Genomic DNA, 18979 nt, shown 5'->3' with positions numbered 1-18979 from the left:
TTTTTTTCCTGCTGCTGAAGGCTTTTATAGCGTTTAGCATCCTCTGTTTTATAGGTAGATGTTTTCTTGAAGATTTTGGAAACTGTTTGGTCTGAGCTGTGAAGTTCTGACGAAGATGGTGAAAACTGTTGAGTCAGTTCACAGCTGGATTCTCTGTTTCCTTGCATAAGCATTTCAGTATTTCTGGTGTAACCTTTTACTCATGGTGATTCAGACTTTAGAACTGCATGTAATATATGGAAAAAGTTATTGTATGTAAAAGACCTTCATGGCAATTAGTTTCTAAGAACCAGTGTCCAAGAGAGTGTGGTGGGTTGATCCTCACTGAGTGCAGCGGTGCTCTTCTCAGTTACTGCATCTGGCCGTGGGTTTCCATTTAGGTGGGGCTGCAAATGTTTGTAAAGCTGGGCTAATAATGCTAATTTTGAAGCAGTTCATGCAGTAGTAGATGGAAGCAATGTTTAGAAACGTAATCGGAAACTTCAGCCCTATTATGGTGCCACTCATTTCCTGTACATACGATGTTTCTTTCTCCTAAGAGACAGTGACGTTTTAGCTCATAGTAAGACTCCATGGAACGAACAGAAAAAGTGCACAGGAAATCATGAGAGCTGGGGGGCTTGCTATTATGCCCATCAATACTTGGTATTCCTACAGATGTTCACAAAGAAAGCAAGGACTCTCCTTGGTCTCAACGCAGCACTTGCAGTTTTTAACCTTTTGTGCATCTCTGTGGGCCATTCTTCAGAGGTGGTCAGAGAAGCTGCATGTCTTTGTATAAGCAGCGTGGGACCTGGACCCAGATACAGCTCATTAATACTAGAAACCTCCAAATAGCCCGTTTTATATTTTTCTGCTAGCGAATATCTATATCAGAAAGGTCCATTTATTCCACGTGAACTCTGATGTTGTTTGGACTCCTCGCCCTGTTTGTGTGTAAGGTACTCTCTCCTGAATGCTCTTCTGTAAAGCAGTGTTGGCAGTTGTGCTTTGCTCATGAAAGCTGTGGGTGGTCTTAGGTTTTTATTATGCCAGTCAGGGTTAGAGAATGACAATTGTGTACTGCAAGCAGTGCTGTCTGCATCATGCTTGAAGTAAAAGTTACTTAGAAGTACTTGTAGTCAGATTTTCTGACTGTTTCCCTTCAGTTCAAACAGTTTTCTCAAGATTTTTTTCTCTGTTTCAGACTAGGATTCCTATAGGGTGTTGAGAAAAGTTCAGTAATTTTAAAATGCCCCCAAAGACCTTCCTCAAAATACCTCCCCAGTCCCCTTTTCTTAATAGCGTTCAGAAGAGCCATAGCTGACCTGTAACTCAGGTAGGGTCTCGTGGGTGATAGTTAGGTGCTGGAGGCAAATGGAGGATTGGAGTGTGGAGAAGGGTGTTTTATTCACAGAGTCATAGAATCATAGAAAGTCCTGGGTTGAAAAGGACCACAGTGATCATTGAGGTTCATCCCTCCTGCTGTGTGCAGGGTCGCTGACCACCAGACCAAGCTGTTCAGTTATTTTAGTCCATGTTGTTCTTCTGGTCATATCTTCTCCAAGCATGCCGTAGGCAGACTAAGGCCAACTCCCAGCGCTGTTAGGGCTTCTCTCATCCCACTGACATCACTGAAAAGCATAGAATGTCATGGAGCTCGGCCTCGAGCCTGAGATAGCAGGAAAGGCTTTAGGGCCAAAAATCTCAGTCACAAGCTCAGCTCACGGTCAAGCCTCACCAATATGAGACTTCACTTTTTAGCCACATTTGGCAAGTGTCTAACTGCAGTAACAGCCACCTGCAGAATAATTCATTCCAAGTTGGGGAAAAAAAAAGGTCTGCTTTACTGTTTTGATGATGTGTAGGATGCTTTGGGTACCCAAGCTGGCAGCACAATCATTACTTTACTCAGGAGTTTATCTTTTATGTCCTGTCCTGAGGTTAAGGAAGAAGAAGGCTATTTGAAAAGTTAGCACCTCCATGGGCTGGAATGCTGTGCTGGGGTGGGTGGTGTGGTTAGATTGCTTTGTAGTCAGACACATTCTGTGCTTTAATGCTTAGAGCTTTGTCTGGGCTCAGAGCTGGACAAAAGCTGAAGCCAAATGTTTTGGGAGATGTTCCTTCACATAAAACTAAAGAAAACAACAACAACAAAAATCCTCAACACCACCACCACCACCAAGCAATCTCCTGTAGAGCTGAGCAGATAAGCTTTCATTTAGGGGGAAAGACAATGGGATGAACAAAATAGTTGAGACACATCACATCAGCATTCTGGTAGTGCTTTTCAGTTTACGTGGAAACTCGGACTGAATTTTTTTGTATTCTGGCTGGCTCTGCTCCATGTTGTAAGTGCTTGAGCTTTTGTTAGTAGCAACTTAACTCAACCATGTTTCGTGCTGAACTGTGAAACGGTAAGCACACGACTGTTTTCACAATTAACTGTGTGCTTTCTCTGTTTCTTGTATGTCAGTCACACTTTCTGCTGCCACTCCTGCCTACTTTCGAGGATTCACATTGATTGCTCTGAAGGAAGGAAAAGAAGGTGATAAAGAGGAAGACCATGCGGGAACGTTTCAGGTGAGAGATCTTTTCCTCCAGAAGTCTGTTTCCTTTCATGCTGGGCTCCGAGGGAACTATTTCTTGTACAAGAAGATGAAGAACATGTGAAAGTAAGCATAAATATTTGTGGATGGTGACATGAGAACTGTATAACGTGCTTTATATGCCATGCAATCACTTTGAGAGGTCGTGGTTTTGATACTTTTACTTCATCTTTCTTTTCCACTTTTTTTTTTACAGTTGAACATATGCCTTAATTACTTGAAATAGAGACACCTGAATTTCTTATCCGAAGTGAATATGTAATTTGCTTTATTCGTGTTTTGGTTTTTGTATTTCCGTGCTTAGAAATTCTTGTCCTTTCAGATGTAGATTACCGTTTGGAGAATTGTGCTTGCCTCAGCTGTAATGACTGTTTTATCAGTCATAAATTAGGTTCTGCGGTTTTATTGATGCTTAGTAGATCTTAATGAACGCATTCAGTGGGATGGAATGTTGTTTATCATTATCAAAAGAATCGGAGTCCAGATTGATGATTCACAAAATAGCATTTCAAGCTAATTCAGAATCACGTTGCACGAGAAGAATTCTGGAAATTGAGATCTCACATCATATTTTATGAAAACTGATAGGAATTGGGTAGTTTTGTTGTCTCAAATGAGACATTGTTTGCTGTTTGACTTTCCAAAGTTACAAATACAGTTTGTTATACTGATTATAGTTTACAGGATGGGTAATTATACTGATATTCATTTTAATAATGGTAAATTTTGCTTGTAACTCACTTGCCACCAAGAAGCATCTCTATTTTATGAAGAGAAATACTCAAAAGCTTTTACCTGGAGCCGTTAAGGGTATTCTACTGTCTTCTTTTAAATTGAATGGTTTTTTACTTTTAGCTAATATAATGTGGAAACTCAATATGTATTTGAGGTGCCTTGAGGTGTCTTTGTAGCTTTCATACATTTTCTAAGAAAATTTGGAATAAATAAGACGACAATTGATGTTGGAATAATTCTCCTTAAAATTAAGTGTTTTCTTAATGTGGTTTCGGAAAAATCTGTTAAATATGGATTTTTCTTAAAAAAGTAAACTCATGTTCAGGTCTTATCTGATGTTAAGAAACAGAGATGGTCTGCTTCATACGTTTTAAAATGAACTTGTCACCAGTAGTTCCTCTGTTTCAGTTATTAATGTCTCCATAGCATGACGAATGGGAAAGACTTGGCCTGAGTTTGTCCCTTATGGCCAGATTTATGTCTAACATAAAGGGAGAAACTTGCTAAGCTTTGCTGGAGCACAGAGTGGGAAACAATGGAAATTCTGCACGCAAAAAATAAAAAGTCTGATGGATCTCAGTGGAGGAAAGATTGTTTAATTAGTTTTATTGTATCAATTGCAATCTGAAGTCAGTATTCTAATTGGCAGGTAGAGCTTCAAATTTTATGCATAACTAAATTTGTATTTCTGTGGTGCAAGCTGTACTCATTGTGCTCATCCCACATCGACACAATTAATGGAAGCTCATTCACATCCTGCCAGTCCTGCTTGTGTTCATACAGGTTTAAGCTTTTCATTTAATTATCCCATGGGAGCTTGTGTTATTGTTAAATACTGATATCTTTTGTAAGATGGCTACGTGCTAGTAACTAGAAGGGAAGAAGGAAAGTTTATTATGAAGGTTTGCGCTGTTAGCGTTGCAACGAAGATGCTAATGGCTTAATAAGTTCGCAGAGTAAGAAAAAAAATGTGTACAATCACATGCATGCCACTTGCAGCTATGTATTTCCAATGCTCTAATGCAGAATACGTTATCCAATGAATGAGCTAATGGAACAGAACTCAAACTGTTAAATAGTGGCAAAAGAACTAGATGCCACTCGTGGGCTGCTGGCATAATGCTTTCTCGCCACAAGGAGATATTTACTGTTCATCACAACAGCAAAGAACATGAAACGCACTGCATGAAGCCAAGTGCTTCGCTGATTTTAACAAGTCTTCGTAATGAAGCTGTGATAGAAGGAACTTGAGGTTGACAAACGCATTTTTTCGCCCCCTTGGAAAGCATAAACCACTGTATTTTCAAGCCTGTCAGTACCACTTCTCATTCATGAGATATGGATTACGCTGACATCTGTGGACAAAACCCACACCATAAGCTGTGCTCAGGTGAGGATCCCATGGGGCCATGCCTTTTGGTTTAAAGATTGAACTGAGCAACATGCGTAATGCTTCAAAACAGAGTAGAGGGCATGTTTTTGAGCAGGAAGGTGTTGAGTGAAGGTGTCAGCAGCTGGTAGAGCCATTGTACGCATGGGTTTTGGGGTCACAGTCGTACTGCAGTAGGTGGTTTTGCTCTGCAGCCCCTTGTGAAGGATGAATGTGCCGTGACGGCCTGCTGTGAGTTTACCCAGCAGCTTTGCTCTCTTGCAACCTTCTCATGGCTCATTTACTTTTGCCTTGACTGCGAGTCAGCAGGTATGGTCAGTCTTCATTAATCATTAAGCTGCTGCGTCTTGATTCTTCTGTAAGTAGCACAGCTGTTAAAATTCTTGGTCGGGCAGGTATTTTTCTCCTGTACTTTTTTTCTTTCTTTGGTACTTCTCATAGAGTAGAGACCATTACAGAAGTGCAGTTTGTACTCCATTGTTCTAAATCTGTTTTTCACTGAGGAAATTAGGATTTTAGATCTGATATGTTACTATTGGTTCTTTACCAATGCGACCAAACTGTTTTTCTTGGTTCTTGCAGCACGCCTTGAGCACAATTTGTGCTTAGCATAAATAAATCACATTATTTCCCACAAACATACGTTACATTAAATATAACTGGGGAGTTAAAGATGCCAAATTCAGCTGCAGAAGTATTACCAGAATGTAATAACACAGCTCTTACTTACGCAAATGGTAATTGCACAGCTCTGGGGTGCAGTGTAGCACGCTGAAAGCTTGGGATGCCGTGTCCCACTGGTCTCTTTGCAAGAGCTGTTCCCAACTGTTGTCATGCGGAGTGCTGATCCTTCTGCTTAGTAATGATGACCGACAGTCTGCAAACTGAAGGCAATTGGAGGGCAGGTTCTACTCAAAGGCAGCAATCAAACTGATAGACTGGAGAGCAGTATCTATAAGGCTGTTTTATTTGACATGTATATGCACTGCAATAGATTTAGTTTGGTCAATAATATAGATTAATAGAAATTTAGTCCTGAATCTCATTTAATCTATTTTCCTTCTCAGAGGAAAAATAAATGCTCCAAGAAAATCCTTGGGGGTGTTTTCTGCATGTTTTCAAGAAGCGTTCAACAGCAGCAAGAGATTCGTAACCTCTTCAAGTGTTCGAACCCCTTGATTTAACATTGTATGAGAAATTGAAGAAAGACTATCTAAAACTTTTTGCTGATGTCTAACCTGAGTTGTCTTTAATAGTGGTCAGATTGTTCTCTTATTAGATAGTTCTCCAGAATTAGGAACTTCCTTGGTATTTTCTGAGACAGTTACACTGAAATTTCCCTTAATCTCTCTCCAATTCCTTACACTTTCCATTTGTATGTTATTAAAATTAACTTATTTTTCCTTGTTGAGTTTTGCCTTTTATCTTGTCAAGTTGCAAGTTCAGTCTTATTCGTGTTGCCCAGAACTGTGCAAAGTTAGTCAGTTTGAGCCCCTGGTACGCAACCATATAGAATTCAGACAGGATAGTCCTTTGAGAACATCATAATTCTGTTCTCTTCAAGCAGATTTCTCTAAGTGTACACAACTTAACTGTCCTGCGGGAACATTTTGGTGTTGTACAGGAGGTCCGTAATGAGTTTCTAAGCCCTTTCTTGCACATACTGTTGCCTACGTAGTTATTCATCATTTATGCCTATTGGTTTTGTTCCTTCTCAGTGTGGATCTTTGTACTGGTCTTGCTGAATTTCATCTTGACTGCATTTTGAATTTATCAAGGAAATTATCAACTGTAATGCTATCCTTCCAATGTGCTCAGCATTCTTCCAGAAGTTGTTGCTGTTTATGAGGTTTATAAATACTTGTTAAATAACAAACCGGTCAGTTGTGTGCAAATGTGACAAGTTTTTCTCATGTATGGGGATAAACTGAGTCACACGGACTCAGAACTATACATTTCTCTCGTTTTGGCCTAATCTGCACTTAGATTCTTAAGTTACGTCTGCTGTTTTTGTGATATTTTACTACTGAATGTTTACCTGAAGCTTTCCTTTTACTCTGGACAAGAGTTCTTAGTTTAGGTCTCTTAAGTTTACCACCCTGTAGTGAAAAACTAGTGTAAGAACAGGAACAAGATCAAGGTTTTGCTTAAAAGATATATGTATGTGTGTGATGCTTATAATAATTAGGTCTTTTCTGCTTAAGTAGACTCATGTAAAGGAACCTGAAGTAGCAGTTGATAAGTAAGGCTCAAGTGGTCTTCTGCCCTAAGTCATTTTTCTCTTAAGTTATTCTGAAACTGCGCCAATGTTGCCTTTGTTTGCTGAATGGTGATCATTTCTTTTGATGCTGTTTTGCTGAATGATGGGTTTACTGAAGCTTTCAGATTAAAAGATATTTTTATGAAGTTCTAACAGAAGCAAGTCCTTGGTTGTTGTGTTCCTGCATTTTACAGGACTCGTGCATCTTTTTAAGCAGTTGATATACTGCATTTTGAAAAGCGTAGTTTTAAAAAGCTTTTAGCCACTTGTAAAGATGTATTAGATCTTGTATTTATATTCTTAGTTTATATTTAAAAAAAAAAGGACCACTTAATTGTTCAGCTTTTAATTACCAATGTTTGTTTCTTTTGAAAAAAAGCTTATGCCCATGTATGAGTGTATCAGACAACAAGTAAATGGCTTATTCTCTGATGGATGGAATGATGTAGTTTTGTTCAGGCCTTGCCTAGTGTTTTGTTCCTGTTTGCATTCTGTTCCTCCCCAGCATCTTATTGCTGGACCGGAGTCAGTCATCATACTGTCTATAAGCATAAGGAAATAATTAATTTTTACTCTGACTTGATGTGAAATAGTCATCCATTGGTTTGCAAATAGTGATATTGATTTCCAGTTCATAGTAATATTGTGTCGCTTAAGTTTCTCAGTAAAGCTTTGTCACAGCACTGAAAAAGTCACGTTCCCCTCTAGTTAAAATTACTAACTCGTTGAGGTTTTCGTGGAGGAGGATTGTGAATTTACAGGTAGGAAACTTAGTCTTCAAGTGACAGATCAAGTGAGAGGAGTTAAGAAAAGGATGGACTCTATTTATTTCCTTGCAGCTTTAAACCTAGTAATTGGTTTGGTAGTTGGTACAACCTGTGTACCTCACTTACATTTATCAGAGTAATACAAAGCAGTGTGTGTTGGCTTTTCAAAGAGATACGGATGCTGTACCACCCTCCTTCCGAAAAGAGTGTGTGTGTGCAGTTGCATCCAACACGCTAAATGAAAATTCTATTTCTGAAGTTTTGATCAGTAGTTCTGTCGTCATCAGCAGGAGCTAAATAGATGTGAAACAGCTGTATACAGTCATTAAATTCATGATCCGATGCCATTATAGAACCGTTAAAGATGAGAGACTTGGGATATGCCAGGTATGTGATTTAGAGACTTGAAAGGAGAGATGAATTTTGAATCTGTAAAATTAAGTGTCATATTTAATTCTCTGGCAAATGCAAAAGACTAGGAGTATTTATTCCTGAATTTCTGCTAAATCCAGTCTTGGCTTGGAATTACTTTACGAGAATCATTGTGCATGTTATTCTAGGCAAATTCAGTGGTAAAATGGGCTTTACTTCCCGTTGTGTGTAGGATGGAATTGGTTGTCCTTGGTGTAAACTTTCACACATTTTCTAGAACTCGCTGACTTCCACATTGTGATACTCAGGGGTTAAACTTGAGCTTATAAAATAAAAGGCTGTCACAACAAGTAATAGTGATGGGAAAATGTGAACAAGCACTTGGAATGAGATTACACAGAAAAATCTCCAGTACATGGGAAGATGTAGACCTGAACCACTTACTGGCAAGGTTTTGGTTAAAACTGTATTGCTTCGGACAGTGAAAGGTAATTCTGTAAAACAAAAGCGATGAGCGCTGGGAACTTTCAGAAGGGGAACAGCTCTGTGGTAGCTATTATTTGCTGCTGATGACACTGTAGAAAAAGCAAATTAGATTCTTATCACTCGGTTTGTTTGTTTTTTGACCCTTCATTTACTTTTATTTTGTTTCTTCTTGTTTGAGCTTGTGTTTAAATGAGGCATTTTTATGTTCATTCACCCGTTTTTTGCTTATACTATATACCAGCTTGTTACACCACAGGAATTTTTTCAAATGATTATTTATGTAGTTGCCATGTCTTTTGGAATTAATTATTGAAGCCATACGAAGGCACAGCCAAAACCAGAAAACATAAGAAATTTGTAGATATTATGTGTTTGATTGCAGTGGATGCTTGAAGTACTAGCTAACATTTAGTAAGAGGAAAAATACTGAACTTTCGTTGACAACTTGCTTATGTCAACTCTGAGTGTTTTCCTGTAGCTTACTGGTTTATTGCTTAATAGGAAAAGAGACCTTCTGCTGAAAGCTTGCTGAGATTTATATGAACTCTTTCACCATGGATGCTGGGAGAATGAGAGACAGCAGGTACAAGCTGAAACAAGGCAGGGTAGGACTTTGTGATGACGGTAAGGCAGTACCACAGACTGCTTAGAGATGGTGTGATCTCCATCCCTGGAGGTTTTCAGGACTAGCCGGGATACAGGTACTCTTATTTGTAGCAATGTACTGCAATAACTGGAGTTATGAACAGATGACAATGCTGACAGCACTACCAGGTGCCAGCACATACAGAGCGGTTGCGTGCAGTCTGTAGCGAGAGACGTACGTTCCTCCATGTAGGCATATGAAATCAATGACTTAAGAGTAATATTGATGTATTGGTATATAAAAGTATGCCTAAATATTGCTAAATATTCCTGTCTTAAGCATGAAAACCAGAAGACCTCTTCCAAATCACGCCTGCCTTCAATAGGGTCTCCTCATGCTGATGGAAAGCAGTATCTGACTTCCCCTCAGACAGCTCCATTTTAACTAGACTGGACTGTTTTTCACAAGGGAAATCTTGCTGTGTCTCTACCATCACTTTTAAACCTTAAAATTATTACTTTTTATTTATTTCTCATGTTACTTTTTTTTTCTCTTGCCCGTTTTCTTGCCCTCTTCCTGTCTCTTTGGCTGTGGAAAGGTTAATCTAACTTTTAGACATGCTGTTCTTTCATTGTTTAATCTGCTTCTGTTTTTATATTTTCTTTTTCATTTTTTCTTTTTGGTTGGTGAGATAGTGCTCTTCCTTGAAAGCAACTTCAAATGGCGGTTGTCACAGTAAGAGCTTATATTATTTTTAGCGAAGGGCTATGCCCAAATAAATATTCCTTTTGTTGATGTTTCGAGTTGTGCTTTCAAGAAAAACACGCCAAAAACCCACCCCTACCCTCTCCCCAGGAAAAAAAAACAGCCCTAAACCAAAATCCGGATATGTGCATCTTGAGAAATGTCCGCTAAAACTCCAGACTGTTTTTCAGATCTAAGGCTTATCAGAAGTGTGTTGTCTCTAGTCTAACTTCTGCCCTGCCTTGCAGTCTGCAAGTTGTACACGCTCTACTTTTGCAGTGCCAGACTGCATCACAGTAATATATCAGAGTTCCATGCCTTAATCTCCTGTAAAAAGAATAACTAGGTTATTCTGTCCCTTGGATTAGCTCTAAGCCTTCTGGCTCCCAAAGGTTCCTGAATGGACTCATCAGATGGCTGAAGCTGGCTGCTCCAGTCAATGTGTAGAGAGGTAAGATGTGTAGAGAGGAAATAGCATTAGAAGCACTGTCCTTCTGTGCCTTACGGGCTCCGGCCTGCTTTTCACACACATTGTCATTGGGAGAGACCTTCTGGGGCCATGTCACACGTTGCAGGATTCTCAGTGCAGATCTGGCTTCCAAACTGAGGTTTGCATTTGCAGTTATTTCATTCAGAGCCCAAGTCCAGTTCTGAGAGTCAGTTCTCCTTTGTCGGTCAGTGAAAGCTGTGTGTTCTTGCCTTCTAAGCATTGTTGAAGAGAACATAACCATCTCAGTGTTTTCAAAGGAACATGTGTTAAATATCACTTTCTTCCAGCCTTGGTAATCTGCCTACTACACTGTTATTCCAGCGCCAGTCCTTCTTTAGGTAGTGATTCGTCTGTACCGGAAACACTTTGCTCTGTGGCAGTAGCTTTACAGAGGATAAATGTCGTGGTTTATAGCTCCACCTGTACGTAGACTGTGGCTTCTCTGAAACTTTTGCTGAGCATCTCTTTCTTCACTCCTAACGTTACCATTAGGCTTTCCTTTTGGTCTCGTTGTTTACTAGCTTAATCTAGGGCTCTCACCAATTACTTCAGATTCTTTGTAGATCTGCTGAGCTGTATTACCACTGTTATCTCCTCAGCTCTTACCCTTCTTTAAATGCTCTATGAATGACCTCTGATCTATTTACCATTCTCCAGCATCAGAAAACCTTCAATGTATCAGTTTCAATCAGCAGGACCTTAGTGTCTGTTTACTGCACTTCCACTTGACGTCAGTTTACAGGTATTCCCTATGGATCTGGACAACCGTGCTACCCCCATCATAAGATAGGTTTTCAAAAACCAAAGTTATTCTGGCTAAATGTGCTAACCGACTGTAGTGACTGGACTATAGAAGTGTAAGTATATGTACGTACACGACTCCTCTCGTGTTGTGATTTTTTTGGAAGGGTGGAAGGGGTGGGGGTGAAGATGATAGTAGAATCTGAGTCTCAGTTTGACTGCTTCTCCAGGCTATATGGACTTTTCCACTAGTTTAAGAAAATCCTGCTTTCAGACCTCTAGAATTATGAGGAAGGAACACATACACCAGTAGAAAGTCTCCAAGTTAAATTTAAATGGTGGGTGTTGTTTGTTTGGATTTTTTTCCTCTTAATTAATTATTTAGAGTGCCTTTTAGTGGTTTAGAATTGCAGTGGCGTTTTTAAGTTTCGGAATTTATCTGCCTACTGGACGGGTTTATGAACAGCTAGGGAGAAAAACAGACCGTATTGGATGTCTTCAGTTCTCCAGGCTTCATAGTTGTGAGGAGAGGCGGTTCTCATCACGTTCATTTGCTGAATTCATTGCTACCAGACTGAATTTATTTTGCTGTGCCATTTGTCTTGAGAATTGCTTTGTGAATTCAGAAGGTAATTTTACGTTACCGAAGTGACAACATATTTAGCTTTAATTATTCCAGCCTGCATGTGTGCCCTTCTCAGACCTAGATGCAATCTATGCTGTCAGTTAGTCTTCCTTGTTTGCAACTGTTCCCTTTCTGATGTTGGTAGGAGTCTCTCACTGTTTGCAGAGGGATACTATTTCAACTTCCATTGCTGTCCTGAATAGTTGTAATTGATTATTTTCTCTACTGCGATAGCTCTTTCTCATGACCTAACAACCCAGGATCATTAGTCATCTGATCACAGTGTATTTACTCTACATCAGTGATGTAGGCTGTGTCCCTGAATGCCTCTCCATGTACCGCAGGACGTGAAATGCAGGTGGTGATAGACTGTATTGCTGTTTCATCTTACAGCCACAATAATGCAAGATCTCTTAAGGGGAATGACCATATATTTTGATTCATTCACCATGTCTGTTTTTCAGTGCTTTGTCCTAGCGTACCTTCATAGATGTCTTTTGTTAGTTCACTTCATGCAGTCGTGAACAGATATTTACACAGATGTCCTTGGGATGATAGGCAAGGACTTGCAGATTATTTTTTTTTTAATTTTACCTTTTCATTTTAAACATGTGAGATGTTTTGCTTCAATGCTAGTACTCAGGAGACTCTTCAGACATTTCTGTTTAGGATGCTTGATTTTCTTTGGCTTCTTTTCTTTAAAAACTTCAAGGTGAGGCTAGAATGCATCTTTGAGATGTCTTCTTTCCCTGCGTGTGTTCAGACTGTTTGGAAATTGAGACCAAAAAGCTGAATAACATCACTTTTCCTCCCATATCTACTGTTGGAGGACTCTGGGAGCTCCTCATCCAGTCTTTTGCCAGCACAATGCTGTATTGCTTCAGAGTGAAGTGACCTTTTTTCTCACTGGTCTGTAGAGACTGAGATGTCAGAGATGTCAAAGATTGAAAGTACTTATATGGAAGAACATCTTTGGACGAATGGACCAAGTTCTCACATAGAGATTTCTCCTGGTCTGTCACCCCTCATCCTGATTCTCTCTAAGAGTTTTATGTCCCCTAAAACTTTGCTAATAATCACATGAAAGGTATTTCTTTCCATTAACGTCAAGTCCTGCCGGAGAGGTTCTCGGTACTCATCCTCTGCCTGACTAATTTCTGAAAGGCTTCCAGGGGCACTGTCTCAGTGAGACTTATGCTCGCTTCTGTCTGCTCTCTGACACCCTTTCTGCTCACACTGCTCCCAGCCTACCCCCTGCATCTCACTCTGCTGGGAGTACATGGCTGCTGCCATCGCTGCTGTGAGAAGAGTCATGCTTTTATTGTCGTTTTCTCATCTGCTAAGTTGTTCTCTGACAGAATTGCCTCTGTTTCTATACAAGAGTGTCATCTTGATCAGCAGATGAAGCTGAGAGATGTAGCTTTCCCTTTAGGCAGGAGACAGTGATCTCTGAGTCTCTCATTCATTGACTTGCTCCTTTTAATTCGGAACTATTTCTTAATATAAGGGAGAGCTCTTGCCTTCTATCCGGAGACAGGCGCTTGTAGATATGGTCTCACTGCTGAGTCGGGCAGATTCTCAGGCTGTTTGACTATTTCCATCCTAGGGGGCTTTGGGACTGACTTGCAGGAGCTTGACTTAGTAGACAACCACTACACAGTGAGGGATACGTCTCAAAATGATGCATGACTTGGTGCTGTAGTTAGGCAGTTTTGCTTTCTGAAATGATTTTTAACTATTGTAAGTAATTCTGCTTGTGGAGGGGCCTGTTGCTGGGAGTCACCCACAGTGTAAATATACATAACAGCAATCGTTGAAAGGGGACAGAAAAATTACCTGTAATTACATTTCTCACAGATGGGTGTTGTTTTTTTAATATTATTTTTAATTATGCCTCCAACTGCCCCCCTTTCTCCTCTGCTCTCCACTGTCCTGTTCAGCTGTTGGGCAAGAGAATCTGAAATCATGTCTTCCTCTTTGCTTTTCTCGTGGTGATGTGAGGTGCTGGTATATGAATGTATGCTACAAGTAGAGAAAAGCAGAGATTTTCTCAGTTAGGTACTATTGATTGCAGTTTGTATGGAGAATTGAATAGCTATGTGGGCAAAACTTTTCAAGAAGCCAGTATTACTGGCAACCCGATGGACTTACTATCCAGGAATTTATTTATTTTGCCAAATATTTGCTGGACAATGCTTTGTGTTTTTCCATGTAGCTACTTTTGATTATTAAACCAAGTCTGTTGAAAGTTAATTTTCATATGAAAATAAATCAAGAATAGCAAAGAAACTTCAGATCCAGTTTCACAAAAGCCAGTGTTTGGTTCTCGAGAGTGCTTTTCATGGTGCTCGGTAATTAGAAAGGGAAATGCCCTGCTGGTATAGAGCTACCATTTTGTCCCCCCTTCCCTGCATTGTCACTGTGGGTAAGGTTATTATGCAATCTCTGGCAAGCTCATCCTAGCAGACTGCTTACTAATTTGTAGGCTGTAGGTGTAAATGGAAAAGCCTTCATTCTGCTTCTGTTTACTTCACTGATTGAACTGGGCTCCAATTATTCTCATCTGTGTGAATTGAGGCACTGTTGTTGTTCTTGCCTCTTTTTTGTCCTTGTGGGTGGGCATAGCTCATTTGGACCTGCATTTCTTTTCAAAAGAAACATTTAAAAGAATGAGTGCATAAGAAGTAGTTTTAGTACTTACTGTTCTACAATCCGAATGATTATATATTTTGCTGCAGTCACTGGTGAAGTACAGGTTACTCAGGGCATTGCCAGTGTTTGTGATTGGTCAGTCACACATCAAGGTTTTGTTCTCTTGGAACTCATTTAGTCTTTTTTAATTCCAATAGTGTGAGTAAAGCTGACTCTGCTTGTATAGGAGACTTAATTATACCTGATGGTGCTTGGTTTAGCCTGTTTGTCTCCAGCCTACTTAAGCTGACCTCCCGCTTTTTAAAGAGAAGAAACAGAAAAAGGGGACGTGAAGTAGCAAACAAATGGTGAAAATGGAGAAATACTTTATACTGTGGCCTGTTTTGAGTAATAGGTCACTTTCTTATGAAAATTAGCTACCTATTTTATATAATTAATAGAACAATGCTTTCTGGAAGCTGCAGGGAGGTACTTTAAATGGTTACTAAGGCAGCAGATTGCCTCTTACAGGTGGTTTCTCTGCTCTGGCTGCTCTGTAGATGATGTTGTGGGAACTCTAGTTGCAGGAATAAAGCAAGAACCCAAAGATAGGATACCACCCCACACTACCCCTGCCTGTTAAGAAAATCTGTCGGTGCATTGGAATAAATCCCAGCATTATTAAGATAACTGAAAATATTTTCTCTATTTGCTGCGCTCATAGGACTTTTTTTTTTGGCTGTGCAAAATTTCTTTGCTTCCTTTCAGATTCTTTCGGTAACCTAGTTTCTAATCCACAAAGTTATCCAGAGTGTGTACAAGAATTAGAATTGGGTTATGATATATTTAGACAGTGAGATTATATAATAACCTCTGTTTCAAATGTTGAGTGTTCCAAACAACAATTTAGAACATTTTTCTCAGGGGTTGTGTAGGATTTTTGTTAAGCGTGGAAAAAAACCTGTATACCATCTCCTCAGAATTATATGTACATTGATCCATGTTTCTTTTAGCTCACCTGATGCTCATCAGCTCGTCTAATTACATTAGTTGTAAAATTATTAAGCCAACATAATAAATAACGAGCTTTGTATGCGGTGCAGATGTTAGGCAACTGCCAGCTTCTGCAGAAGGAACAGAGTGTACCTCACCAAATGGTCTTCGGTTTCTAAACCCTCTCACTACCGGGTAGGAAAGACATTTGGCATTTCTTTGGGTGAATAACGAACTTGATGCAACTGATGTGAAAGATCTTTCTGGATTACGACCATTTCTTTCATATTTTCAAATCCGTATCCATGTACAAGAAATTCTTTATGCCTTATTATACCCAAAATAAGCCAGAATGACATAAACATGGGAAGGACTGCTGCAAGAGTAAAGAATATGGAAAATTTAAGAAATTGGGATAAAATGCTGAACTTGCTCTTGTTAAGGTTGCTTGACTGTTAAGAAAAACGCTTCTGTGGATTTAGAGATGCTATTCCTAAATTTTTATTCTGATTAAATTTACTGAATCTGGTCCTAGAGATGACATTTGTTGGTGCTTCCAGTTTTGTATGTAACACTATAGATGTAATATAGCTTTGAAATGGGCTTTGATACTGCCTTTCCACTGAAGATTTTGATATTTTTCGTTAAATTAAATTAAATTCGTATTTTCGTAGACTGAGGATTTATCATAACTGCATTACAGAAAACGAAACTGTCAGGCAACTTAATCAAGATGACAAATTAGGCTTTAACCATGATTAAACTTAGGGATTTCTGCTCTTTACATAGCATTTGCCTCCTGAGTCAAGAATGTTTAAATAGTCTTCTTGTGTGTAAATAGTGTCCGTGCATGAAACGCAACTGTTTGTAAGAGTGTAGAACGTTCCTCCCATGAGTGTAAAATATAACCTGGGGATTTTAAAATTGAAAAACACAGCCTGATGCTGCCTATTTGATGGGGGTCCCTAAAAGCAATTCCAGTAATGGCCGTAGTTGGTATGCAGTTTGAAAGATAAGCAAGTCCTTCTTACTACAAGATCTGAATGAGAAAACACTCTTCAAATGCTCTCTTAGCACTCTAGGCTCCAGTGTTTAAGCTGTACTGTGTCTGACCAGATAGTTTTATGTTTCTGTTGCCTACTTAGTTTTTAAATAGAAAGCATTGAATGTGGAATACGTTTTATTACATGTATACTTTAACTGTATAATACATTCATATGTGGCCTAAGCCAATTCTTCTTTGTTCAGTATGGCCCAGGCAAGTCAAAAGGTTGGATGCCTATGATTTAAAACAATAAATGCATTTGGACGCCTTACATTTCAGTTCTTCCTGTTGCTATTTCATAACTAGCAACAGGAACCTGAAATAGCATTAGCATGTATTGTGAGTACTTTGAATCTGTGAACTGTATAATGCCTACTGAGCTCTCTGTAATATAGAGCTATAGGTATGTATAGGAGGTATAGAGTATTAAAAATATCTCAGAAGGAATAATGTCATTATGTATTCAATTTTTGACGCTGCATGGGTCATATTTTGGTGATAAGCCATAGTTTATTGAGCATCCCTATCTCCTGCAACTTCATTTTTTACTTTATACGTGGCCATTAGAAGTTGTTTGCCTTCTTAAGTCAGTGTTCTGTCATATCTCACTGTTCAAGTTGTTTTAGAGCGGTGTGCTTCAGAGGATTGTTTCCTCAAGTAGCTGCCAAAAAAGCAGAAGGTCAGTTTGTATAAAGATGGAGAAGAAATGTATGGAGAATCATTCCAAGTAACAAAGAAACTATCAAATGCAGGTCTCAGAGTAAACATTGATGTGACTGGTCCTTCACAAACACTGGGATTTTCTGTATCACCAAAACTCAGCTTTAGATATGAGAGATGCTGTGAGATTCTCTTAAGCTAGAAAGCACCTGCTGAGCCATATTTAGTTTCTGCAGTGAAAATCTGTGTTACTGCTAGTGCTTCCATGCTGCTCACGTTTGGCAAACATTTGCAGAGGTTAGACTGCTTGTGTCATTTCTGTTCAGATTATTTGATTTTGGGTACGTTCTGTTCTCAGTTGTAAAAATATATGACTGAAAACAAAAAATCCTTTCTCAGTTATCTGCTTGAGATTCTTATATAGAAATCTAGAGGAAAGGGACAGTTGTTTATATTCTTGCATATCTGTGCTTAAATGTGCGAAGAATGTTTTAGATGCTTGAAATCTGCAGCTTTAAGTTGCAGATCCCTTGTTTATTTGGCAAATTGCTTTGGAAATGAATTTTCTAGTTTATTAATGAATCATAGCATTGCTCAGATTGAAAAAGACCTGAAAGACCATCAAGTCCAACCACAACCTAACCATAATAGCCTAACTCTAACAGCCCTCCGCTAAGTCATGTCCCTGAGTACCAAAGGTTTTTAAACAAATCCAGGGATGGTGACTCAACCACCTCTCTGGGGAGCCTATTCCAGGGCTTAACAACACTTTCTGTAAAGAAGTGTTTCCTGATAACCTAACTAAACTTCCCATGGTGCTACTTAAGACCATTTCCCCTCATCCTGTCACCAGTAAGAAGAGACCAGCCCTGGTCTGGCTGTAAGCACCTTTCGGGTATTGGAAGAGAGCAATAAGGTCTCCCCTCAGCATCCTCTTTCCCAGACTAAACAGCCCCAGTTCCTTTAGTCGTTCTTCATAGGCCATATTCTCCAAGCACATAAAGGTGCTTTTTCCCCAAAGAAGACATAGTTGTTCTGCAACTGCATGTACTGAATCCTAATGAAATTTCAAATGAAATAACTTTGTGGTCTCGATACACCATTCATCAGAATTAAATCCCCTTGAGATAAACTTGTGTTTTTTCCTGAAGCTCTTCTGGTCATCTGCACGTATGGTACGATGGCAGTACACGTTACTAACTGAAGCTACTGTTTATGCCCATGACATTGGCACACATCAAGAAAGCTTAAATTTCAAAACATCGAGAGGTGCAAACTTCATCTAGTGTTTGTGTATATATAGATTTGCTCTGAAATCTGCCTGTAGCTTTAGGGCTTCTGTAACTCCTGAATTTTTGTTTTCTATACAGCCTGTCAGTGTTGTGTTGGGAGCTGTAGGCAGGTGATGCCTGGCTTCTTCCTCCAGCTGCCTCGTGTTCCTCTGCCAGTCTGTCAGAGGGCCTGGTGTCAGGCATGCCCTGCTCACATTGGTCCTGCTAGGATAATCCCGTACTTGAGGAATTTGCTGGCCTCTGTGTGATTTGTCTTGGAAATGCACTGAAAAGCACAAACGCTTCTCAGACTCAGAGATCCATCAAAACCTGTCTGTAATAATTGAGTTTAAAAAAAAAAAAAAAGTAACTTGAAGTACTTGCCAAGATTCATGGTTCATGTGTTAATACAGAAGTACAACAAAGCAAACATTTCATTCAGTGTATTTCTTGGTGTAGAATGGAATCAGTGTATCCACAGAGCCACAGATGTGTGCAGAGCTGCTGTGCACATCTGTGCGTAGAGGAGGAGTATTCTAGACACTACTGCAACTCCAAAGTTGGAGCTGCTTACACTGTGCATATGTTTTGTGGC

At 39.5% G+C, this 18979-nt stretch overlaps 1 protein-coding gene across 1 annotated transcript in view; it reads left to right on the top strand.

Annotated features, from left to right (window-relative positions):
- SPON1 (spondin 1) overlaps positions 1-18979 on the top strand; it is a 195920-nt gene that overhangs the window by 25691 nt on the left and 151250 nt on the right. Inside the window, exon 2 of the mRNA XM_031553354.1 lies at positions 2456-2562. Within this exon, the coding sequence (XP_031409214.1) occupies positions 2456-2562 (107 nt within the window). The remainder of the gene's footprint in view (positions 1-2455; positions 2563-18979) is intronic.

Source organism: Meleagris gallopavo, chromosome 5 (genome assembly GCF_000146605.3).
Source record: "Meleagris gallopavo isolate NT-WF06-2002-E0010 breed Aviagen turkey brand Nicholas breeding stock chromosome 5, Turkey_5.1, whole genome shotgun sequence".
Classification (NCBI taxonomy): Eukaryota; Metazoa; Chordata; class Aves; order Galliformes; family Phasianidae; genus Meleagris; species Meleagris gallopavo.
The sequence above is the reverse complement of the archived record's forward strand: the minus strand, read 5'-3'. Positions and strand labels throughout refer to the sequence as shown.